The sequence below is a fragment of the Bactrocera tryoni genome, chromosome 5, assembly GCF_016617805.1.
Source record: "Bactrocera tryoni isolate S06 chromosome 5, CSIRO_BtryS06_freeze2, whole genome shotgun sequence".
In the NCBI taxonomy this organism is placed as follows: Eukaryota; Metazoa; Arthropoda; class Insecta; order Diptera; family Tephritidae; genus Bactrocera; species Bactrocera tryoni.
This window is the reverse complement of record NC_052503.1, coordinates 51,900,429-51,928,215: the sequence shown is the minus strand read 5'-3', so window position 1 is coordinate 51,928,215 and position 27,787 is coordinate 51,900,429. Positions and strand designations below refer to the sequence as shown.

Genomic DNA, 27,787 nt, shown 5'->3' with positions numbered 1-27,787 from the left:
TGGAGGACGACGTTTCTAACATAAAAAGGTACACCCACTATACTGTGAAGAACTTTTTTGGCTAGAATAATTTCAAAATCTTAATCAGCTAAGCGGCTCCCTTCGACCACGTCAGTCTGTGTATTGGATTCTGTAGATTGAGGCTGGTTCTTGACTTTAGGAGCCAGTACAGCTCCGAAAACATTAACCTGAGCTGGGTTCTTTTCATTTTTACGTTGTCTCTCCATGTGCGCCTCTTGTGAATTTTAAGCCACAGATATTTAGTGCTTGTGGTTGTTGGTGGCAACTAATCATATAAGGCTGCTTTTGAACATACATATGTATTTCGTTCCTGATGGTATATATAAATTGTATGAACTTTTTAGTATGATGATGATTCGGAGAGCCACGGTTCTAGTACGCTCAATTCCGTATGAAGTTTCCTGGAAGCGTAAAATACATAATAAACTACTATACAAAGTTTTCAACGCAATGCTTGTTAAAGCTGTAACATTTTGGTTTATTATCAAATTATGTTTTACTCTGTAATTACAGATAATGATTCATAATTATATTTTTATCTTACATTTAAACGCAAGGCTCCGCCCGGTAAATATATATATATGTATATATATATATAATATTTTCCTTGTGAAAATTATATATATACTGCTGAATACACTGACTTCTTGGAACTTAAAAATAAACGACACAATTATGTTTAACACATTTTTTTAGATCTTGCGAGTTATGTCTATAACACCTCCAGGACCGGGTAGGTTGCTGGGAGAACCCATAAGATAAGTATCAATTTGCCGTGCAGCTTGTCGTCCCTCAGTAATGGCCCAGACAACCAAAGATTGGCCTCTTCGGCAATCTAGAATTAAGCGACATTTGTTAGTTTAAGAATTAATTTTACCTATCAGAAATACGAGTGGTAAATAAGCTCATGCCATAAACATATTACATGGAGCAGACGCATAACATATAAGTACTACTACATACATACATACAGAAAAATCGTAAACTTACCACCAGCGGCAAAAACTTTAGAGTTAGAGGTCCCGAATTGGCCATTGCTAGCTTTAATGTTTCCACGACCATCAAGGTCAAGCCCAAGTTCTTCCGGTACTGTTTTTTCAGGGCCTAAGAAACCCATCGCCAGTAAAACTAGATCTGCAGGGTAATACTTCTCGCTACCAGGTACTTCAGACATTGACCATTGTTCTTTGGCATTTTTCGTCCATTCAACCTCAATAGTATTTATAGCTTTTATGCCGCCATTTTCTGCTATCAATTCTTTTGTTGTCGTGCAGTACTGGCGTGGGTCGCGGCCGAATTTCACACGCACTTCCTCATGCCCATAATCAACTCTACCAATTTAAAAAAATTAATAAATAAAATTGTACATATTAGAAAAAATACGATTGTTAAATACCTGAATACTTTAGGCCATTGTGGCCAAGGGTTGTCGTTAGCGCGATTTTTGGGTGGTTCAGGCAATATTTCAAAAGTGGTAATACTTTTGGCACCTTGTCGTAAAGCCGTGGCCATACAATCGCAGCCAGTGTCGCCACCACCGATTATTATTACATGTTTATCTTTAGCTGATATTATGTCATTTTGACCACCGAGCTGTTTCTTTTGTTGGGCTTCAAGAAATTCCATAGCAAAATGTATTCCGTTTAAATCCCTGTTTACTAGATTTAAGTCTCGCGGAGAAGTGGAACCAGTTGTAAGTAGTAATGCATCATACCTAAAATAAATTATTTTACATGTAATTTTTTTCTTTAATCTGCTTTCAATATACTCACTCTTCTAGTAACGTTGTTGCTTTTATATCTTTGCCAATGTATGATTTCGTTCGGAACTCTATTCCTTCATCAGCCATCAGATCAATACGGCGTTTCACTACTGCTTTAGATAATTTCATAGTCGGAATACCGTACTGCAACAAACCGCCAGGCCTATCATTTCTCTCAAAAACAGTAACGAAATGACCAGCTCGATTCAATTGACATGCGGCGGCTAAACCAGAAGGTCCAGATCCTACAATTGCTACACGTTTTCCCGTACGTATACTAGGAATGTCAGGTTTCATCCAACCTTGCTCAAATGCATGATCAATAATGGCACATTCAATATTTTTGATAGTCACTGCTGGCTCCGATATCCCTAAGACACAAGCCCCTTCACAAGGTGCTGGACAGACTCGACCAGTGAACTCAGGGAAATTATTCGTTTGCAAAAGCTGTTGTAAAGCTTCTTGCCAGTTGTCTTTAAAAACAAGATCATTCCACTTCGGAATAATATTTCCCAAAGGACAGCCATGAGCATTCGATTGACAAAAAGGAACACCACATTCCATACACCGTGCAGCCTGCGATTTCAAATTTTTGCGAATATTTTGGAAATTGTAAACTTCATCCCAATCTTCTTGCCGCGCATTAGCGTTGCGGTACATATTTGCCTCTCGTTTGTATTTAATGAAACCTCGGATCTTATCCAATGGCTGCTTTAAAGGTATATCTTGCGTGCCATCTTTTATTAGTAGTGTTTCTTCTATATCTTTAATGACCGGTTCAACAGTTGCGGGTGATTTAGCAGGCTTGATTTCATTTGTATTAGAAATTGGAGTGTTTTCCAGTTCTCGTAAAGCTTTTTGATATTCGTATGGGAATACTTTCACAAATTTGCTCTGACTTTCAGTCCAATTGACGAATAGTTCTTTTGCCACTTTTGAATTTGTTTTGTTTATAAAATCTTCCAGCAGACTCTTAATAAGAGTTATATCTGTCTCAAGTTCTAATGGAAGCATCTCAACAGACTCTGGATTTACTTTGCTTTTAAAAGAGCCATCAACGTCATAAACATAAGCTATTCCACCAGACATTCCCGCGGCGAAATTTCGACCCGTCAAACCTAGAATAAGTACCACACCCCCGGTCATATATTCACATCCATGGTCTCCAACGCCCTGAAATTGATTAAATATGAAGTCAATATGTTAAGAGTTCAAATCACTAAAAATACCTCGACAACAGCTGTAACCCCAGAGTTCCTAACACAAAAGCGTTCAGCCGCTATACCTCGGAAATAAGCAGTGCCTTTAGTGGCACCATACAAGCAAACGTTGCCAACTATTACGTTTAAATGCGATTCAAATACTGAATTGTCAGGAGGAACTATTACGACACTGCCACCACATAGACCTTTGCCAACATAATCATTAGCATCACCTTTTAATGTGACATTTACGCCGGTCGATAGAAATGCGCAAAAGCTTTGTCCAGCAGATCCTTCCAACGATATGTCGATGCTTTTGCCAAGTGGCAGACCGTCCTCTCCATATTTGCTGCAATTAATAGATTTATTGTAAAAAAATATAATACAGGAGAGATGACCAAGTTCTTAAAGAGATAAGCTCACCAGGCTATGTGATAACTAAGCGTAGAACCGAAAGCTCGCTCCTCGTTGTTTATACGCATTTTGATATTAATGTTATCTTCTGAGCCGTTCATAACGTTTTGTGCCATTTCAATAAGCTTATTGTCAGCCCTTTTTTCCAACTGGAAATTTTGGCTTACAGAACCTCCTAATATGTTTACTCCGGGCCGTAGTTCTAAAGCGTTTTTCAATAGTAGGGATAGATCTAGGTAATCAGGTTTATTATTTCCTTTTTTGATTACTTGAAGTAAATCAGTACGTCCAATTAAGTCTTGGAATCGACGAATTCCCAAATTAGCCATGATCTTACGAATCTAAAATGAGAAATTTGTGTTTTTATGGTAAAAAATTAATAGACAGCTTAAGCCATAATTAAAAAAGTAACTCTCCGTTTTTTAAGATAAACTCCAAAATCAAAATTATTGCCTACGAATTTCGAAATTTAGCTATTGCGTATTATTGTTTTCCACCTTTTCTTTAATTTTTCAGTCAGAATTTGTGATAATTCTATAAAGGGGCTAAAGTCGGATATTGGAAAAACATAAGAATGTTTTCAAAAATTATGCACAATTTCGATATTCAAAAACAAAATTGGGCGATTTTCGAATTCGCGTTTTATGTCTATAACTTCGAAAGCTAATATGGTATCGCGGTGATTATTTTACATAAGTAAAATTTATGAGATCCTTAAAAAAACTGTTGATAAAAGAAAATGAAGTGGCCGTCCTCGAGTGGTTCAAATCAATTCAGCCATAAAAACTGTTCACGTACGCATTAGCAGAAATCCCATAGAAAACGAAAAAATCTATGCAAAAATTTCCAAACACGCACATGCATGCACAACACAAATTATTCAAAGGGTTCAACATGGTGACCCTCCAGCTGCTGAATGGTTTGGTGGGGAGAATCTTGTAAAGGCGTTAAGAGTTCTTCACTTCTGTGATGAAGGGGTTAAAACTGAGGCGAGTCTCTCAATAGGAAAATTTAGAAGGTGTGATATAGCAGTCAAGCAATACTCTCGTTGATGGAGAGCATTGAATCTTTCAGCTCCAGCACATAATGCAATATTCCTGGTTTTATTAGTAAATCAACCATTAGGGTATGTAAGACATGGTTTGTTATGGCCATACCATCCAAATTTAAGATACCATTCAAAAATACTTTATAGGAAACATTTTTGGTATTATTGTTAATATGTTATTACATTCAATCATACTTACATCTTCTGCTAGCATAAAGAAGAAATTAATCACATGTTCGGGCTTTCCGGTAAACTTTTGGCGGAGTACTGGATCTTGTGTTGCGATGCCTACTGGGCATGTATTTAAATGACATTTTCTCATCATAGTGCATCCTGAAATGAAATATATTGAAAATACATTTATAATAGAAGATCTATGTGAAAAAATGTATGTCTTTCGATTTACAGATACTTCTACGAGTCAAGTTGAAGCTAAAACTTAATGATATCAAGTTTTAGCTCCAACTACATATTACATTAAAATTCTTGATTTGACAAATTTATCTATTGGTATTTATACTTTCTTATACTATGAATATGAGTAACGACAAGATTTTTGAAAATATTTGAAGCAATGCAGACCGAAAGCGTGGTACTTAATTTTAGAAAATTAAATATTGAAATGCAAATTGCTTTCTTTTTCATATCCACGAGAGGAAAAAAAGAAATACATACAGAAACCTTTATAATGATTACTCTTTTTTATAGTAAAAACTAAATAACCCGAAGCTAAAAGAAAATTTTAACAAGCTTCATAATGTAAATATTACAGGACAGAGTAAGATTAAAAGCTTTGACTAAGAAATATTCGTATACATATGTAGATATTAAATATATCTATAATATATAGCTGAAATTGTTGGTACTTACCCATAACAATTAAAGGAGCCGTACTGAAACCGAATTCATCAGCACCAAGTAACGCCGCCACCACAACGTCAAAGCCGGTACGCAACTGACCATCAGCTTGAAGTATAACCCTGTAATAAAGGAAAAAAAAGAGTTTTCAGTCAGTAACATAAATTATGCACCAAAAAATAATAATTGAAGTACTGTTCTTATGCTAGATGTCGATTTGTTTGAAATATTAGCTTTATGGACTAAATGCCGCACCCACCAATAAGGTGTACTGAAAAAAAATCCAAAAGCCGATAAAACGTTGTCAAATAGCGATTTCGGCTTCTCCTAATTTTGAAACATTTTAAGACAAATGTTTTAATATTTAAAAAAACATGAATCTATCTAACACATATTATTCATTCAAATTTTTTATTATATCGATGTTTTCTCATCAGAAATCCACACATGAATTTCATTTATTTCTTTTGTAACCATAAATGGCGGGATCACTCACATCACTTTTAGACCAATAACTGTAGCAAAATTGGATGGAATATAATTAAACTTTGACAGTATTCTAAATATGGTTAGTATAATATTACAACGATGTTTGTTAGTGACGCGAAGGACCTTCTGCCCAACAAAGTTGGTGAAAATATTACACTCTTTGTATTATAGAATAAATTCAGACAATTCAAATTTAAACTGTCCTTCTAGGGGACCTGACCTTAATATTTTTCAAAATATAATTTCAAGACTATTTTAAATTATGTCTTATTTCTTCAGTAGATCGTTTCATTTTGAGACAGACTTTTCCAATATTAAGGAAGATATCTCAACGATATTAAGTAGGCATATTAGCTAGAACTGAGGTTAATGGGATTAATCAGTTCAGAAAACATCTCGAAATATTTAAGGGATCGTCTCAGTGCCAAATTTTCGAGAAATCGATTTTTTATTGCATTATCGGATCCTATACACTATAATAAACATTCTCTCAAATTTTGAAATCGAAATTCAAATTATTATGGTCGCTACAGCGTTTCTTGTAGAAAGGGAACAGAGTAGGGAACATAGCGACTCCAATCTTTAAACGCGTTTTTCTCAGAATGGTGATTTTTAAAACGGTTTCCACTCTCAAAGAAGGAAGAGTTTTGAAGATATCTAGTTCCAATTTGGAGAGAGCATTTTTAACGTCATTCGCTATCGCGCTACGAAAGCTTTTACTTTTTTTTTGAAATCTTCCTATTTTTTCTACGAAAAACTGTCGAAAAAAGGTGCCAAATTCAATACTTTTTGTTCAAACCGCCCCCATTTTGTAATTTAAAAAAAAAAAAATAAAAATAAAAAAAAAATAAAAAATGAAAAAAATAAAAAAAAACTACTATAGCGCAAAGCGACTTTCCTACAGATTAATAAAATTTTTAATCTTGAACATCCTAGACGACCTTGTTTTTACGTGTCATTTCAAAAATTTATTTAACTATTATTCCCCCAATAAATAAACATCAAAAAATAATTTTGTACTCGTCAGGAATGTATTTATTTATAAAAAAAAAAACAAAAATCAGTGATTTTTTGGAAGGTCACACTGAGACGATCCCTTATTTAATTTATACATATTTCTTACTTTCCCCGTTCTTATAAACAATCTATCACTTCTATGTATTGTATTAGCGTCTAGCTTACTTGTGCCTTCAATTCGTAGACAACCCTTGTGCGCTTATTCTGAAGTAAACTTTTTGTGCATTTATACAAATTCACAATATAATTTTCTAACTTCAATTATTAATTGACAGACAAATAATTTGTGTGTACAACTTTCGAGGATCCTTACTTTTTTTATAAAAAAAAAATTATATCAATTACCTTGAACGCAGATTGTTTAAAACAAGAACTTGATGCGTTTCGGCCACACCCAATTCCCATGGTAGTCCAGCATGCTTAATACCAGTCCAAGAGCTTGCACCTGTACCGCCGTCATGTCCTGATATAACAATATGTTCTGCTTTACCCTGCAAATATATAAAGTTTTTTTTAGAAAAGAATTGTTTCATTTACATATTCTTTTTAATGTATATTTTTATTTGGATAATAACCTTAGCAACGCCGGATGCTACTACTCCAACTCCGACTTCAGAAACCAACTTAACGCTTATTCTTGCATTCGGATTTGAGCATTTTAAGTCATATATAAGCTCTGCTAAATCTTCAATTGAATAAATGTCATGATGTGGTGGTGGTGAAATAAGGCCCACACCAGGCACGGAATGCCGAGTTTCTGCAATTTCCTTCGTAACTTTATATCCAGGAAGTTCTCCACCTTCTCCAGGTTTTGCACCCTGGGCCATTTTAATTTGCAGGTCGTCCGCATTTGCCAGATATGCTGCCGTTACCCCAAAACGACCTGATGCAATTTGCTTTATGGCCGATCTCCTACTATTTTGTGGATCTTTTTCTGTAAAGCAATAAAAACACTTTAGACTTTATTAAACACTATCAATTTATCTAAACACTAGTCATAGCATAGTAAATAAATAAAAGGAAAATTATTTAAAAGAGAACGGAAGCGCTAAGTTCAAGTGTAACGGAACATTTATATGTTCTTAATTTGAAAGGATAAAAACAAGAAAAAAAGTAAACTTCGACTGTACCGAAGCTAAAATACCCTTCACATCTAAAAAAAACTTTGATTAGTTAGTTGGCATGGCAGCTATATGCTTTAGTGACTCGTTCTGAATAATTTCTTTGCAGATTGCACCGTTACTTGGACAACAATCCGTGCAAAATTTCGTGATTATCTCCTCAAATTAAAATGTTTTCCATGCAAACTCTGAATACTGATCATTCTGTTTGTATGGCAGCTACATATATGCCATAGTGATAAGATCTGGACAATTTTTCGGAGATTGCATAATTGCCTTAGGCAATAACCCATGCCGAATTTCGTGAAGAGATATTGTCAAATGAAAAAATTTTCAATACAAGCACGTGATTTCGATCGTTGATATAAAAAGGTTGACTAAGAATTCAATACACATTATTTGAAAAAGCAAATGGATTGCAATGAAGTCTGGTATGAAGTCAACCGAAAGAGTCGAAACTTTTGATATTATGGGAGTTAGATGTAACCCATTTTTGACATAAAGACATATGGTTGCCAAAAAAAACATAATCCCTGAGTTTCATTAATATAACTCACACATTGACCAAAATATATAATATAATGTCAAATGGAACTTTAAAAAACTTTCTGTTGAATACATATAGGAGCCCATATGGCCCAATTTTATCCATTTCAGCACTACGCACTAGCAGTACCAGGAAATGACGTTCTCTAAGTTTCATTGCTTATTTTAGATATTAAGCTATTTTCGGTAAAAACACAGCCATAAGCAGTCAGGTAAACATATTCGGTATCTGGCGGCTTTGTAAGTTATAGCCCGATTTCGACTGTAAGATAGTCATGCCAATATAATATTATGTACCGAATTTTGTTAAAATACACAAGTAGTACCTGAGATATATAACTACAATCTCCTGTATTAAATTACATTCTTCCATATATGCTTAGTTATAGCACTTTATACGTTTTCGTTTAATTGGCATTCTGTGGTCGTGGCAATACCAACCTCTCTTGAGTGTAGTAAGTTTCATCATGATATCTGAATTTTTGCTCAAGTTATCGCTTATACGGACAGACGGACACACAAACAGTCACCCGGAATTCAACTGCTTTCGTCATCCTGATAATTTATATACATATATAAATTTGTACATCTCGATTAGTTTTCCAACCGTGTAAATATGCAATTTGAAAGTAAATTAATTCAATAATTTATTTTAGCAATTATGATATATGTTTACTCACCTAAGTACCGATCTGCATTTTCGCCACCTTCGCCGGTATTACTTTTTCCCCCAATACGGTTCATTGTAATAGCTAAAGTTTGATGTGCTTCAAGAGAAATGCTGCCAAAACTCATAGCGCCAGTAACGAACCTTTTCACAATTTCTGATGCTTCCTCCACTTCGGATATATCTATTGCCTTTCGATCGGTAACAAACTCAAGTTGACCTCTAAGTGTGCATTTCTTTACACTGTCTAAGGTTGTTGCTTTAAATGCCTCAAAAGAGTCCCAATTTTTATTTATTGTCGCTTCCTGAAGGCTTGCAATGGAGGCAGGTTCATTTATATGAGCCTCGCCTCCATTACGCCAATGATAATTGCCAGGATTTCGCAGGATACGAGTGTCACACAACGTACTGCCATATGCCATATTATATCGCTCCAAAGCTTCCTTTGCTACCATTTCCAAACCAATACCTCCGATCCTACTCGCAGTTCCTCGGAAGCATTTATTTATGAGCTCTGCACCTATTCCTACAGCTTCAAATATTTGAGCACTCTTGTACGATTGTAATGTACTAATGCCCATTTTGGCCATTACTTTTGCTACTCCCGTCTCTATAGCCTGCGCATAGGCACCATAAATTTGTTTGTCACTTACATCAGGACTAATGACGCAATCATCACGTAGTGCCTGTGCCAACTCAAAAGCCAAATAGGGACATATAGCATCCGCACCATAGCCAAGTAATACACAAATATGGTGCACTTCTCGTGCCTCAGCTGTCTCTACTATAATACCAACTTTCATACGTTGCAATGTTTCAATTAGATAATGATGCAATGCACCCAAAGCAAGTAAAGCTGATACAGGTACTTTACCATGCCCAGCATTCCGATCAGAAATAACGAGCAATTGGTAACCAGAAGATGCAGCGCGGTAACCCTGCCGACAAATATCGTCAATGCAGTCAATATAGCCTTTAATTCCATCTTCAAATCTAAACGTAATATCCAAGACCTTTGTTTTCCATCCTCTATGAGAGTTTCGCTTCAACAAATTGATGTCAGGAATACTTAGAATTGGATTCGGCAACCAAATTCGATGGACTTGTTGGTTGGATGGTTGAAGTAAATTTGCTTCGGGTCCTATAGGGCATTGCATGGACATTACAACCTTCTCACGAAATGGATCGATGGGTGGATTGGTTACTTGTGCAAACAATTGTTTGAAGTACTCGTATGGCAACGGTTGGAAAGCAGATAAACATGCTAGTGGGGCGTCGTTTCCCATCGAGCCAAGAGCTTCTTTTCTGTAATATAAGTAAACGCGATGATTATAGACAATAAAATTATATACACTAATATTATATATTATAACAAAAGCTTGTTATCACAGAACCCAGATATCAACCCCATCGAGCATTTATGGGGTCATTTGCAAAAACATTTAAGGAAACAACCATATTACGTCAAAAAATCAACTTTAAAGGTTGCTCCAAGTCGAATGTCAAAATATTAATTCAGAGTATTCGATTAGAAGGATATTAAAGGTATTTTGGTCAACTTATTATTAAACTTTTTTATGCATTTTCTGCATTTTTATATATTTCACATGAGAAAAAATATTATTTAATTTTTAATAAAAAAAAAGAGTTTCAATAACTTTTGTGATATTTTAAAAATGTATACTCTATGTAATGTAAGGTGTAAGAATCAGATGAAATTTAAAATTGTTTTATTTGGGTAATAGGCATATTCGTAGAGCAACTGTTGAGATATCGGTTTTCATACAAAAGCCCAATTTTTAAACGGTTTCCATACATTCTCTATGTATCATCTTTGCCGTAAAATTAAATGTCCTCCTTGGCGACGTTGTCGTTTCGTAATCAATTACTAATATATTCGAGAGGACAGAAACATTTTTCGTTTGGATTTTCCTTGATTCTTTTGGTAATTTGGTCAGACACTCCTTGACTGTCCTTGAGCGCACTTTCAGCGAGCTAAAGTCCAGCTCTGCTGCCTGGTTTAATGCGCACCTCTCTGCATGAAGCTGCACAATACTGAATCAAGCAAGCACAAAACTGTCTAAAAAATCTTATCAGTGAAAATTCGTGAGAATTCAGTCGCAATACTTATTTTAGGTTGACTTGAAAAAGTGCTCAACTGAAAAATAGACCCCCTTATTTAATTAAGCATAATCCGAAAATCAAATCGTCTCGTCATCGTGAATCGACGCAGCTTAATATACGATATATGTATATCCCTACCGGTATCTTGATTTGTTTAAGGTGTTACAAAGTACCGTAAAATTGAATAAAATAGTAATACTATGAAATATATGTGAATTGAAATGAAATTATAATGTTATACATACCTAGTACTGAACATAGGTACAAGAAGCATATTAACAGTTTCGGTTGTGTATCCAAAAAGAAGAAGCCTAGGGTCCAACGGGTAGTTTTTCAGTGGGTTTATAACAGATTTATTGTCGACTGAATCATCTTGTAATATGTTCGCATTGCGTATTTCATCAATAGTTATCTAGAAAATAATATATTATGAAGAATAAAAAATATATTAGCGACTGTGGTGAGTGTAATAAAATTATCGAAATTGGTGATAAAAACTGCTTGGAAGAGAAATCTAATTTTATTTATATGTGCATAATAATATTCAAATTATTATACTGGCTAATCAGGATCAAACTGACTTTTAATCTCTATCAGATGAAAAACTAAAGCAATGTTCAAACGCCGTCAAAACCTTCGATTGTTTTATTTAATAAAAGTTTCCCTGTTATATACATAATTATATATGGAAATAATTAATAAATATTCCACTTTCTTAAAGTTTATTGTTGTTACTATTATTAAATACAAGAAAAAAAATTAGCTATAATAACCCTTCACAATTAAAAAAACGTGTCCATACAAAAATTTGATTTTAATCCATGAGTTTAGTATGCTAGTGGTCCGATATCGGCGGGTCCGACAAGCAGCTTTTGGCCTCTCACTCGAAAATAACAGGATAACCATCATTAATTCACTACCGACTGACTTACAAATATATTTGTTTACAATTAATAGTCAAATTTACAACTAAATGTCAAGTATTGAATACTTGTTTTCCAACTTACTTATTTACAAAATTTAAACTTACCAACTTTAGTTCCAATACATACAGATTGCAATAGAGAAAATATATAATTATATCGTTATTAAGTATTAAGAAGATAAGATATGAATAATAACAGCATCAGCAAGGTAAGCGAAAAAAATGACTAAATATTATTAATAAATACAGTCATTAGGGTTAAGAGCGCGGAGTTGCTAAGCGTGCGCACTAGGGTGGGCCAAAAAACAAATTTTCCTTAGGTGCAATGAAGATATTGGTCATTTTTTTGGGTATTTAATGCATTTTTGCAGAAATTATTGTGTAGTAATAGTAAAAACTTATTCCGGTAGGGAATCTAAAGTTCTTAATATTAATTGATAATATATATAATCAACAAAGTTGGATAAGCTTGATGTAACCTTAAGTTGGCGCTAAAATCACTGTAGACTTGTGATATTACAAAAAAATAGTAATAAAAGACATAAAATTAGTGATAATATAAATAAAAATAAAATAAATAATAAAAAAAATTTTAATTTTTCTAAGACTTTTTACTATGCTATTGAAAAATGTTTTTTTTATCACTTTTTCGATCGCGCTGAATAAAAAAAAATTAATTAACGAATAAAATCAACAAGTCATAAAAAAAAAGATAATTTATGATTATTTTGTGAAAAAAATAAAAATAAAAAAATAATACAAATTATCATTTACGTTTTAAGGCTGGACTTTGACCTTTGACCAACCCTGGTGTAAATAAAATTCGGCATTTCAACTATAACATTTATCACCTTGATAAAAATTGTAACATCGAAGTGCACATATAGTTACCAAGGTAATTTCTTTTTAAGGGGTCCCGGTGGTCTAGAATTTTCAAAAAATCGATTTTTTTGTTTGTTAGTTCGAAAGTATAGTCCTTTAAGAATATACTGTAAAATTTGGAAGGATATTCACATTATTTTAGTTTCTACAGCCGTTTTAGCAGGTAGCGCGCGGGGCTCAATGAATGGATGCTTTGTACGTCATTTATCTCAAAACTACTTTTTTCGGCGTACCGTTGATGAAAAAATAAAAACTATCCATCTGAATCACTTGAAATTTTAATATGGTGTTTATAAGATCAATATCTATCGCTGGGACTACGATCAAATTTTAATTTTAAGAACTTCGATTTTTTTCGATCTAAAACTGGTCCAAAAATAGCTGTTTTCAGAATCTGAATTTCAAAAGCGCGAAATTTTCAAAATTTTTTTTTGTTGTAATCCCAGCGATAGCTGCACTCTTACTGATTAATAATTTTTTGGTTTTTATGTTTCACATGTTCAGAAGAGTCAAAACCAACAACGGCACCGGGAGTAATTTTTTAAGATAGCTTTTTTTGGACGCCATTTTTAATATTGTTAAAAAAATTTTTTATTTAACAAAAAACTATTTTTGTACTTTTCATAAGTGTATAAATAAACTTTAAAAATTTTAAATTGATTGCTCTTTTTTTAAACCTTAAAAAAAAATCCAGAAAACACCCTTCATTTGAGGGCTCTAGACCACCGGGACCCCATAATGTTAGTGATTTATTTTAGCTACTATTCTCTACATGCTTTGCGGTCATGTTTAATAAAAGTAAAGTTATATTCGCATCTATCAAAAATCTCGGTCGGGGGAAAAAGTGCGCAGGTACATAAGTGCATTAAGTACATAGGTAAAGCCTAACTGTCTTATCTTCAAGATAATTCGTAATTAAAAAGTTTATAACTACATATTAAAAACAATGCACACACTTGAACTTTATGGTCCATGGCATATTTTGAATTTCTTTTCAGTAAAAATTTCTTTGTTGCTCCATTTATTATTACTTAACATAACTATTAGTTCAGTAAATACTTTATCATATGCATGGGTTACTTTGTCCTTATTCCTTTATGTTTACTTTTGATACGAGTTTAAATCCTTAAGTGCGCACACTCTACTCGAACGTCTCTAAGATTCATTTGGAACGATATAGCCACCAGAAAGTCGAAAATCGCTATTTTGGAGCCGAACTGATTTGAAGTCAACCAACATATCGAAAACAAATTTATGAAGTATATGGGAGCTGAAGTAATTCATAGACAGATTCCGCCCATTTTCGGTACGAACTATATCTATTATAATACGTTGATTTAAGTTGATTTAAATTTGTTGGCATATCTTATTATTATAGGTTTCGAGTGAATGATACGATAGTGCTGTTCTGGGCGTCTACCCTATCACAAACATAAATATTATATATAAAAGTGGCACAAATAATTTATCATTCTTCCCACCCACCTCTGTTAATAACGATAACATCGAAACAGTTAAAGAAATAAGACTTGAAAATCGTCGTGGTCCCAACAAAAAAGAGCAGATGACTGAACACATTTTGGATAATGGTTTGGATAGGAAGCCTGTCAATGTTAGACTCGTACCAAAAAACTTGAATCTTTTGCAGAAACTAGTTCGAGTAGAAGCCGCTAAACACATTCTAGATTCACCAAATGCATAATTACTGGTAAAGAGACGTAGGTTTATGAATATAAATTTGTAACTGACCTATTATCTAATGAATGGCGCTCCAAAAATGAGTCGAAACCGAAAAAACTAACATTCGCTGAAGACACTGAAACCATCCCAGCCGAGGCTTTTAACAAGTGTATAGAAATAGATTAAGCATTTTGAAGGCGATAATAAAAATTTGTATTCATTTTTTTTTATAATTTGAATATAAAATAATCAATGGCAGATGAAGGATTTATTGTGTACATGTGAAAGCAGAGAATGTCGCTTCACTTGTGCGCTGAAGGTGTGGGCATTAAATTCATTAATTTAAAAATTAAATTTATAAACTCACTATTCGATACAAGCGTGAAAACTAATACTGTACAAAAAAGGATCTGCTTTCATAATTGCTTACTTTCAGCAGGATGTTACATAATAATCTCTGTACTTAATATATTAAAAAATGTAATTGCCAATTTTTATTATCGCTTCAGTCATAGCAGTCATAGCAGAAATGCGAAATTAATTACCTTTTGCTGGAGCCACTCTGAATGCGGTCGAGATCTAGCGATGTGCTGTTTTAATTCCACATCCTGTATAAGCTTTTTTTCTTTGGTGTCAACTAACAGCATTCGACCTGGTTTCAAACGACTTTTCAAAACTACCTTTGATGCATCGACATCATAAACGCCCACTTCTGATGCCATTACAAGTACATTTTCATTTGTCACATAAAAACGTGATGGACGCAATCCATTTCGATCGAGTACAGCTCCAATATACCGACCATCGGTAAAGGAAATTAAAGCAGGACCATCCCACGGCTCCATTACACAGGATGACCATTGGTAAAAGTCTCGCTTTTCCTGCGGCATGGTCTTATCATTTTGCCAGGCTTCAGGGACCATTGTCATTACAGCCTCTGGTAAAGAACGTCTGCTGGCCATCGTAAGAAATTCAAGAACGCAATCAAATGAGCCTGAATCCGATAGATTTGGTTCAACCACCGGATACAGTTTTTTGAGATCTTCCCCAAAAAGCTCACTTTGCATGACACCCTCACGAGCCTTCATTAAATTTACATTTCCTCGCAAGGTATTTATTTCTCCGTTGTGCGCTATAACACGTAAAGGATGAGCACGTTCCCAGGACGGAAATGTATTCGTGGAAAATCGGGTATGAACCAAGGCCAAATAGGTTTCAAAATTTGGATCTTGGAGATCGGTATAATATTCCCACAATTGATCAGAAGTGAACAACCCTTTATAGACCACAGTTTTGGAACATAATGAGCAAATATAGAAACGGCGGCCTCCTTTAATTAATTCATGACTAGAACGTTTACGAAGCACATAAATTTGACGATCGAAAGCCTCTTGACTTAAATCTGAAGAGCAGCCGACAAATACTTGTCGCGAAAGTGGTTCCGACTTCCGTGCGACGACTCCAATAGCATCTTTGTTTGTAGGGACATTGCGCCACGCCAAAACTTTAAGGTTCAGTTCTTCTGCTAATTTAGCAAAATCAGCTTCTACCTCAGAGTTGGTTTTTTCGTCGCAGTAAATAATGCCTGTTGCATAATTGCCGAATGCAGGTAAAGTTACACCGACGGCGGACCTGAAATAAGTTAAATAATAAATTTAATAGCATACATTTGTATGTGACTTGTACAATAATTGAATAAAAATGTCTTAGAGAAAATACTCATATTCATAATAATGCGTAAGAATTATGTTTGTTTGTTTTGTAACTTTGTTTTCATTAATAACTTTCAAATTAATATAATTTTCCGCTAGAAGTCGGATTTTTACCTTCAGAATCTGAAATTTTAAAATTACGATAAACCCTCTCGGCGTTACCCTTGGGAAACTTTTATCCAACGAACGAACCTTGATTTTGGATAAAGTTATAAGAGGCGCGAAAGTACTTTTTCCCGAGAGATCATCGAATAAATGCTGTTATTGCCGTATTTTTAAACATTTGTGAAAAATTTACACACTATTTTTCTAATATTATATTTTAATGTACCATTAATTTCAATAAAGAGATTTAAACTGTGTAGTCAACCAGGGTTGCGATTTTTTCCATTTATTTTTAGAACAAATATTAGATTTTTAATTTTGGATTAAAAATTAAATTTTACATTTTTACTATTAATTTAAAAAATATTACTTAAAAAAAGTAACTAACTAAAAAAACTAAACTTTTTAATTTTTTAATTCCAAAATCAGAATTCACAATTGATAAAATATAAGAGCGTAAGTATTTTAGAGTATTGAAGAAAATGGTTCGGTACGAGTTCCTATTCAAAATAGTAGAACACGAAAATGCAAACGCGAAAAAAAAATAAATTCTAACACAATTCCTTTTTTACTTGTAATTATTGCTAATCCCCAGAAATTTTTTTCAATCTGGTCTTAGAAATTATTTCATTTTTTTTTTCAATTAATTAAGATCCAAAATTTAACAATTATTTTTAATTTTAAAAATAAATTTAATTTTCGGGATTACAAAATAAAAAATATAATACAAATGTCAATCAAATTTTCTCTTTAAGTCATTATTTGCAACCCTGGTCGTCAGAAAACTTCAGAAATGCAAGTGTATTTTGCACGAATTAACCCCATTCTTACATGTCCTAAGCAAATTTGGTTGATTTAGTAGTTTGGGAGATGTGAACACAGAATTTTTAGGGGGCTGCGGTCAAGTTCACTTCTTCAATCGATGATCTGTTCGAAATAGTAGAATCTGGTACTAGCCGTTTTCGGGGCACCTGGACAGAAAACCAATCACGGTGGTTATCGAAATAAAAAAAGTTATGGTTCATTCGAAATTTCAAATGTTAACTTTTTTAGAACACATTGAAAGAAAAACTCAACGTTAGCGAAACAATTACTAATTATCTTAATAGTCAGCGTTACCTGATAAACTATGTACAGAGTGTTCATAATGTTCATAACTTCAAAACGACCAACAAAGTCGTTCTTTGCCTAGCTCCTCTTAATAATGCTGTACCGCTACGGTCTATAATGCCTGAATGTGCCAACGATCCTATACAGAATCACTTGTTCCTCAGCACCCCTCTTTTTAGTGACGGAGGCAACCAACTGAACTCATTGGGGAATTGAGTAGCAGAAAGAGTATAAGCACTTGATAACGATTGGGAGCCGACTAATTTGCAGATGTGCCAAATCGATCCATGGAGTGAAAGATTATTGCGACGACTGTTGGTGTTCATGGTATTTTCCACAACTAGGACTGACGTTGTATACGGCCGTCATTAGATCATTTCTGATTTGGTAGCCAGCTTTCAAGAAATACTATAATATCAGGAAAGTAACTGGAGTACAGAGAACAGCCTCTGCAGGAAAAATGTCCGACTGATGCGCTCAAAAGACTCATGCATCAGCTGCTCATAGACGTCTTTAATCGAAAAGTAACAGCATGTTCTGCTATAAGAATATAGGAATTAAGAGGTTGATATATAAAAAATTATGAAAATAGCACCTTCCTGAAACCGCTAAACATAAGTAAATCAGACTATATTCCCCCAAGGTTATATTTCAATAGCCACTACTGGCTGAGGATATACTCTAGATGTTAATGGAGGAAATGAAGAGAAGAGGGTTGGTGGGAGCGGTGGGAGCCTCTATATATAACGACAGGTCCAAAATGGACTCCGGCGTCGACGTATACACCGATAATCTTAAAATCTCTCTCTCTCTCTATCCGACTAACAAATTTAGCCAGCATCTTCCAAGCGGAAGTACTAGTATAGAGCGGGCCTGTGGTGCTTTATTGAATAGCTACGGGAGGATACTGAAAGCAACTCTACACATGCATAACTAGGGAGCACTCCTTGTCGGCATCACATTATAAATTGAAGAAAAGCTTTAAACTCACTGGCCAGTCAACTTCACTTGTCCTTAATTTGGACTCCGGCCATAGGAATAATTTTGGTAACGAAAAAGTAGACGAGTTGGCCAAACTGGGAGCCTCTTTAAATGAAAGCTTTATAGTCACTTTAGACAAATAGCTCAGTGCAGATAGAAATCAAGTCATGAAAAACAAGAGAGTTTTCAAGAGTTTCGAAATCTAAAGTTGCTCAGCTATAGAAGCAAAAATTCCAACAGCTAAGATTATAGATAGATATAATAAATTCTTACGACACGGCAAATTGAAATATTTCATAACAATTATGGAATCAGAAGTATTTGCCTTTGAGATAACACTATTTATAAAACAAGTAAGGAAGGCATAAGTTCGGGTGTAACCGAGCATTTCATTCTCTTGCAATTTGCCAGGATATCAAGAACTAAGAAAGACCACCTTCAGGTGTTGGCAAAACTTTATTTTAAAACTGGTACGAAAGAGTTCAACGTTCTTTGTTTGACGAAATCGTAGTTAGATGGGGTATACGGCCAGTTTGCACCTGATGGTATCCATTCTAGGTACAAAGATGCACCGTCATTGAAAATCATGCTCTCTCAATATTATTACGGTAGCTCATATATTTGTCAATATATGCGGTATAAAGTCAACCGAAATTTCCAAAATGTTTCTATTACGTATATAGGTGATAAGGTAATTATTGATCCGACTCAACCCAATTTTTAAATACTGGTATAATATTACCAGAATATGATTTCTCCGGATTTCTATAATAAATCTTACAAATTGACCGACCGATATTTTCGATAGGAAGTTCGTAATAACAACATATTCGACATCTAGGAGCTTCAACAGTTTTGGTCCGATTTGTGGTACATATTTGCGATAGCGGTGATTCGATTACGCCCATCTATGAACTTGGCCTTACTTTCTTTGCCAAAGGAACACGGACAGACGGACGGATTACTCCATATCTATCTCGAATAGTTTTAGGTCATATGCACAACGGTAAGGCGAACAAAACTATTATACTCTATAGCAACATGTTGCAATAATATAAAAAATGAGCATGCCGCTCTATATAGTAATAAATCCGATAGGGGAGATTTACAAGAGAATAAATAAATAAAAAGTTAATCCTCTGACGCATTTAAAATGAAATGAATACGTGTTAGCAACGAGGGCTTCTTCAGGTGAAATATAAGAATATTCCTCCGATTCTGTTCAGTCGTTCGAATCTGGATATACGAAATTGATTTAAAAGTATGAGGGGTTAACCCTGTTTCACAATTAGTTCTATAATACATAAATACAATTCAATTCATTTTGTTTTAAGAAAATTTCCATCACTCAATTTTTTATTTCCGCAATTTTTACGTTTTACAGCGACATCTATTTTAGTACGATTTTTACGTTTGGATACAAATTCGCGTATAACTGCACTTGAAATTTTTCGATATGTTTTTATCATAACAAAAGTGAAACTTACGGATTTCAATATCGTCAATTTTTAAATGCCTCGAAATGTAAAACTTAATGTCGTCAACCGAGTTATCCTTGGCGTATCTAGAAATAAACACCATTTCTTTAGGTGGTATTACAATTAAACTTTTAATGGGAAGTAACCTTATGTTCTGACGCTTAATACCTAACAGGGTAAAACTTTAGAGCAACTGTGCTCTTTAGACAAAAAAAGCTTTCTTTTTGAGGGAAGATGAAGAAAGATATATTTATAAGAATAATGTTCGGAGGGAAAATACTCTTCTGAAAAGAAGAACTGGTGGTCTCATGATCGTTTGGAAAGCTTAGGAAAGTCGGGAAAATAATTTAGGCATTTAAAAAATTTAACAACCTTTAGTAACGTCTAATTTTTCAGTGAATAAAATCTAAGATTATATAAAAAAAAAATTACAAATTTGTTTAAAAAAATTATATGTAAAAACAACCACAACATTATCGAGTTAAATTCGAACAAGAGAGTATACGGATAACTCATTTTTATATTTTAGATCAGTTTTACTATTGTGAATAGTTCAAATTACAAGTGAAAATATAAATTTGTTTTTTTTCTTGTATTTTTAAAACATAAGCCTTAAAACTAATTATTTGTAATTCATAAAAAAAAAGAATTTATTCACTAAGAAAGAACCATAACACTAATGCGCATGAGCCAGAAGACTTGCTAGCGCAGTGTTGCATCGGAAGTACTGCCCGATGTTTTTACAACCCTATTCTGAGAAAACCTCATAACTAATTTGTGAGGAAAAAATGGTGAGGTTATTCTTGCTCAAAACTATTACATTACAAAATGTGAAGCAGCTGCAGCATTACAGCATAATATTAATGTTTTAAATTAAGCTTTCAAAGTATAGAAACATATGACTAACTTGGTCATTTAAACATAAATATGTACATATGTATGTGTATTTTTATTCATACTTACAAGGACGTAAAATGTACAAAGACCGTAAATTACATATTTATTATAATAGCCAATTACTTATATTTATAATAGATAACGCCATTGGAAGAATAGGTCCTCCATTCTATTTCAATATAGTAATTGCAAATTTCTTGAAAAATATTGAAATTAACAAAATAAACACAACCGATTTTGCATTGTGAGTCACAAATTTGTGAGGAAATTGTGAGCATTCAAGCTTTTAAATTCACCTAAGCATGTGAAATAGGCTGTTAGCATCTGGTAGAGTTTGCGCGATACGTGGGGAGTAACGCTTGGCGAATCGAAGACAGCTATTGGCAGATATTGACAAAACTTTATATAAATCAAGTAAGGAAGGCATAAGTTCGGGTGCAACCGAACATTTTATACTCTTGCAACTTGCAAGAAGAAAAGCCAGGCAACAACTTAATATGTAAAATGTCAAACATATAGTACATATAACTTCATGAAAATCGGTATTGTAGTATATGGGAGTTGGGGTATTATCTACCCGATTTTATCTATTTTTCCCAATAACACATACTATTAAAATGCCAAATATTAAAAAACCAATAATATAGAGTAAAATCAGCCGGATGTTCGAAAATCCTGATATTAATTATATACACGTTAAGCCAAGTTTACGTTCAAATTTATCTATTTTTGGCACAAAGATGCACTGTTTTGAGTAAAACACCCTCCCATTTTCTTTGAGATAACTCACGTATTGGCCCTGAAGTTCGAAAATCTTTATATTAAGAATATGGTATATTCCTGTAGCCCCCAAGGGAAGTATTATCTTACATCTCCTCACACATAAACCGATATTTTCGATCAAAAGTCACTATAGGTCCTGGGGTCCAAATATTCGGTACCTAGGAACTTGAACGGTTTAGGTTCGATTTGAACAATTTTTGTTCATAAGGTGGCATACACTAAAGGCATTATTCGTTCAAAATTTTATCCCGTTATATTAATTGCTTCTTGATTTGTGGACCGGAAAGTGAAAGAATCAAGCGGAATTTAAAATTGTGCTATCTGGGAAGTAGGCGTGGTTGTCCCTGCGACATCTCTTCTTTTGTTCAGCGATGATACCGATTTATCGCTTAATGGGCAACCTAAACAAGCAAAATTACCCCATTTGAAATGAAGGGCAACCTGAAGAGATTCAAGAGCTGTAACTTCATTCAGAAAGAACAACGGTTCGGTGTGGTTTGTGGGCCGGTGGAATCATCGGTCCATATTTCTTCAAAAATGATGCCGATAAGAACGTAACCGCCAATGGTGATAGTTATACCGACTATTTGATGCCTGAAATTGAAACTCGTGATCTCGGCGACATTTGGTTTCAACAAGACGGCGTCAATTCCCATCAATCAACACATCGCATCAACCAATGGATTTATTGAGAGAACACTTCGGTGAACAGATAATTTCACTTTTTTGGCTAGTCGATTGTCCACCAAGATCGTGTAATAGACTAGTGATATTACCCTATATTGTCAAAATGTCCAAAGGTACGAATAAATTTACTAAATCCATATTTCAAAAATAAATTCGCTGAAAGTAATTTTTTATCATGAAAACCTTACCATCCCTCCCCCCCCTTAACACCCCTCTCACTTTGGTTCGAGTGATTTCGATGACTTTGCTTTCCCTAATCAGGGCTTATTCACTCGCTATAACAATAACAACAATAATCACAGTTTGGTAGAATTATCTCTGTGTTCTATAATCTTTGCGATTATAATCAAAAAGAATACCGTATATCAAATAAGTCCATATTTGATTAACGGTCGACACGTTATATCAGTGACACATTAGAAATATTGAGTTACCTAATAAATAAATATCAAATTTATAAAACCATAAGGCATTTTTACCCTTATACGTAAGTATACATTTTAATATTTATATAAGTAGATTAAATAAATGATTGAAAATGAATACTCATATCTATCAAAGATTAAATTTGAGAATACTTACAGTTCTTTGGCATATAAATTATGCGGTATTGACGTCTTCACTCCTGCTCCATCACCAGTGTCATTATCACAAGCGCAAGCGCCACGATGATTCATCCGTTCGGACAAAGTCTGCGCATCTCGTAAAATCTATAGGATTAAATTAAATAATGTAAATGTAAAGTATTTGGTGTTCACTACTGATAGATATACATATTTTAGGTTACATAATTTACAACTCTATTACATATCTATTACAGGAAAATATTTACACTAAGTGTGGATAGCTACCACCGACAATTGTATTTGCCGTCGCCGTTCTGTGTATATTGTCGATTACTATCAACAATTTCTATAGTATGTAAATTTTAGACTTGCATGTATGCATAGTGAAATATCGATTAAATAAAGTTGTATTTGGATTGAAATATCATAGCACCGAATTTGCCATTTGTCGAAATGAACTTATTAACTGGGAGAAGTTATTACATTGATTAGAACCATGGTGTCAAAAGTAACATCGTAACATGTAAAATTCACTTGAATTAAATTATATCTTTGCTGGCGCACCCAACCCCATTAATAACTGTAAGCAAAATCGATTAGTGATCTTTTTTTAGTATTTTTCTAACAGCAAATCCCAGAAAATGAGTTTTGTGTAGCCAAAATTTTAATTCGAACATTAATTAAGCCAATACAATCAATGAAATCATGTTTTCAAATAAATTCCATTAACTTTTTTTTTTACTTTGTACGTCGTCGTAACACTATTTAATTTTTAAGCTTAACAGACTCATTTCGAGTTGATTATTATTATATTAAATTATGCACTTAATCAAAAATAAACAAACATTCAAGAAAATGGGTTTGAATCTTTACTGTTAGTATCTGCTAGCAGACATAAATATCAAGATTAAAAGTTACTGAAACGGAAATCTAGCAAAGAAAATATCTAAATGCGGTTTTTCGCAATCACTTCATATAAACACTTCAAAATTAACAGTTAGAATTTTTATTTTTTGTTTCAACAGCTGTTTCTTCAATGGGAGTAGCTGTTTTTTGCATGCAGAAATTCCAATAACAGTAACTACCAGCTCTCTTAGCTTCTTACACTCTCAACTTGTGTTCTCTTCTTTTAGTTTTTTAGGTTCCAAAACCGCTTTTCCAGTAAAAGAAACAAACCTTATATTTAGTTATTTATACATATGTAAATATATTGCATTCACTACTTTGTTCCCAGCTTTTTTTTATTCGATATAAAATAAAAATGTTCGATAGAAATTATATATCGTCACCTGAAATGCAAAATAACGTAACATCAAAAAATTCGAAATTGAGTGTATTATTGATTACGCTTCACTACTTCAAATTACATACATAATATTACATATGATTTTCAGGTTCTGTGGTCAGATATAAACCAGTTTTAACCAATATTAAAATTTTGTTTCACTCATGTCCCATTTTATTTCGTGTTTCATTCATGCCACTGTAAATTTCTTAAAATGTTGTTACGTTATTTTGCATTTCAGGTGACGATATGTACATCCAATAAATGCACTCATAGTAGCAGTTTATGCAGCCTAGACATATGTATGTACAATATTTTTAATACAATTCATAAATAAAACCCTAAATTTAAAAGCAATGACTTTAAGTATTGTTTAACATAAAACAAATCAGTTCAAATTTAAATACGAAGGTGCGAATCCCTACATACATATATGCATATTTGTTTGTTTTACTCTCACAACATATTGCTGCAGAATATATTTTTGCTCACCTAACGGTTGATTGTATCAGGTTACTTTTCATCTCGTATTGCCTAAGAGTTATTTAAAACTCAACACAACCATTATTTTGTAAGCAATAGATAAAAGTTATAAAAAAACTCTTATTTTGTAAGCGAAAAGTAAAAATCAAATACATATAAGAATTATTTTGTAGGGAAAAAAAATAAAAATCAAATTTTAAATTTTTGACATATTTGTGTACTCTTCTATAAACAAAAATTTTCTACTACTACTGCATCATATACATATGTACATATATCCGACCCTTCCCTCATATTGATTTTTTATTAAAAAATTATGCAACAACTGTTATTTTCTGTCCCTGGTATTAAGTTTTTAATTACTCTTTATTGTTTGTAAACCCATCGCAATGATAAATGTTCTTTGACGTAAGTAAGAACTAGGTCCTACAGATTGTTATTAGTGTAATAAATGACGTCCATAGTTCCTAAACCAACTCCATAACACCAGCTTGAGGTTTCCATGCCTTATGCTTGTTTTGTATATTTTGAGGTGACATATGAATCCCCTTCATATGACATATTTTTTTTACTTACAAAAGTCGGCTAAACAATATTTTTCTCTTCAGTGCATAGAATCTAGTGCTAAACTGACAGATGTTCGTTTACCATCTTTCGGAGCAAATGCAAATAGCCGTTTTATTTGCACCCTCTTCAGTAAAGGTACTTATCTTGGACTACATGCTTTTAAGTTAGAAGCGCTCAACTTTTTCTTATCTTTGAAGTTGACATTGGCATTTGCAATTAATTATTTGTCTGTCTGCCTCTCTTTTCATTTTCTACCAACCAATTTTTGCAGTTTAATATCATTATGAAAGTAACTCACAAATGCTACCTTATACAGAAGCATGTTCCTTTCTGAAAGCAATTTTTTAGTACTTCCCTCTACCCGGTAGAGGAACCTCGCCGTGTCAAAGGATTAGTAATAATTCAAATTCCACACTTGTTTTTATCATTTCGAATAACAACCTCAAAACAACAAAAAAAAAGCCCATAAAAAATTTTAACGTGCATATTATAACAAAATTTTTATTTTTTAACTCTAACCACGCAAAAATGTTTCTCGAAAAATGCTTATACTTTTGTAAACATTTTATTCACGGACTTCCATGTTCGCTTTGGTTGTCCTTATTATTTCGAACACGTCTTTATGAACAAATATTATACAAACTCTAGTCTTGCTACCGTATTCGGAGGATCCTATTCTAAAACTTTTCCTAATAGTTGATTATGGTTAAAATTATGGGGATTTATTTATTACAACTATTTAATTATTCATATCAATTGGCAATTCTTGATTCGCCATAATTGTACTGAAAGCATCGCATATCTCTAATAAATGGAATATTACTAAATCTCAATTATTAAACTTTGCTTTTTACAACAAGTTTTACCAGGTATCAACCAATTTATACATCTTAAAGAAATGAAAATAGTATTATCCTTGCAATATTTTACAGGACGAGAGATTACCTAATGTACATAATACTCCCGAGTTTGAGTTTGACCTTGAAATGACATTCAAAACTCATCTTTGAGATGTAATTTAGAGATTGATCTCTTAGGCATTTATCTTAAACGATATAGCAAAGCACAGTAATTTTGCATTTTGAATATATAAATATAAGAAAAACTATTCAATTTAGAAGATATGTATATAAACGGCTAATATTTAGTTTTAATATTTATATATGACTTTTGATGGATTATATACGGCACATTGTAAATAGAATAAATTTGTTGTTTAAGCAGAATTTATAATTTCACCATAAACAAAACGACGAAGAAAATATCAACAATACCTTAAATTAATATATATGTATATAGAAATGTTTGTATGTATATGCACAATTATGTATGCATGCACATGTATATGTATATATATAGACATTTCTTCCGGTGAGTATATAATATATTTTTTAAAATTATGTCAGGAGTTACCTTATGCGACTGAGTTCCATCAATAGAAACGATAAAACCAACACCACATGCCTCATGTTCGTTCTGAGGGTCGTACAATCCTTGAGCTAAAGGAGCTTCCCATATATTTGTTTCTGGGTTTGATGATTCTTTCAACAAATTTCCATTTTTATTATTAGTTTCTTGAATGGTCGAAATATTATGTTCGCAAGTGATTTTCATGTCTTGTGTATGCAATTTTAATAGTTTATTCGTTATCATATATATTCCTTGAAAACCTAATTGGAATGAAACTTAATACATTTAATTAAAAATTCAACAATATTTGCAAGCGCATATATCATGAACTAAAAAAAAATTATTCTGCGTGTATCACGTTTTAATTGTATATAACTAAAATATGTCACTGACAAATATTTGAATAACTATTTTTAATAGTAATGTACATACTTCACACGACTAAAACTGCTGATTTTCCACTAACGAATGAAGAATATGAAAAACAACCAATTAGCAAATTTAGTTAATTCCCATCGCTATGTAATCGTATAAGAAAACCGGATACTCTTAAAGTCGATATCAATATTTTATGTCGCTGTCTAGGTACAGATTATGATTAAGTACACAGATTGAAAATAATGTTATATTAATATCCATTTCTAATTTCATTGTTCTCAGAAACCAAGCGTCTGGATGTCGCAAGTCGAATCGGGTAGTTCAATCGTCGTTGATACTTGCCAAAGAATGATACAGAGAGGGACTACGCCAAATAATTACAAGGGCTATTTTAGTTTCAGGCTGACAATTATGGTCAAGAATGAAAAAGCAACATAGAAAAACTAGTTACAATTTACAGGCAATTTGACAGTTCTCTAGGTTTTATCATTCTTGAATTTTGTTGGTTCCACATCTGGGCTGTACTGCGCTGCGTTGGGATGCCGGCCTTGGTTAGATAGGTATTCACAAGAAAGATCGCAATTGCTGG

The 27,787-nt window shown here is 33.3% G+C and overlaps 1 protein-coding gene across 2 annotated transcripts; it reads right to left on the bottom strand.

The window, feature by feature from the left end:
* Positions 1-475: 475 nt before the first annotated feature.
* On the bottom strand, positions 476-27,342 carry LOC120778965 (putative glutamate synthase [NADPH]). 2 transcript variants are annotated; one of them, XM_040111041.1, is made up of 17 exons: positions 27,253-27,342; positions 26,824-27,080; positions 23,092-23,219; positions 15,302-16,388; positions 12,300-12,302; positions 11,515-11,681; positions 9,159-10,450; positions 7,387-7,745; positions 7,157-7,302; positions 5,318-5,427; positions 4,647-4,780; positions 3,409-3,740; positions 3,013-3,334; positions 1,794-2,956; positions 1,418-1,735; positions 1,012-1,352; positions 476-856 (listed from the first exon to the last, which is right to left on the bottom strand). In XM_040111041.1, the coding sequence occupies exons 2-17, from the start codon at positions 27,061-27,063 to the stop codon at positions 714-716; spliced, it is 6,285 nt and encodes a 2,094-aa protein (XP_039966975.1). In that variant the 5' UTR covers positions 27,064-27,080; positions 27,253-27,342; the 3' UTR covers positions 476-713. The 2 variants fall into 2 exon arrangements, with proteins under 2 accessions (XP_039966975.1, XP_039966974.1); XM_040111040.1 differs by lacking the exons at positions 12,300-12,302; positions 27,253-27,342.
* Positions 27,343-27,787: the final 445 nt, after the last annotated feature.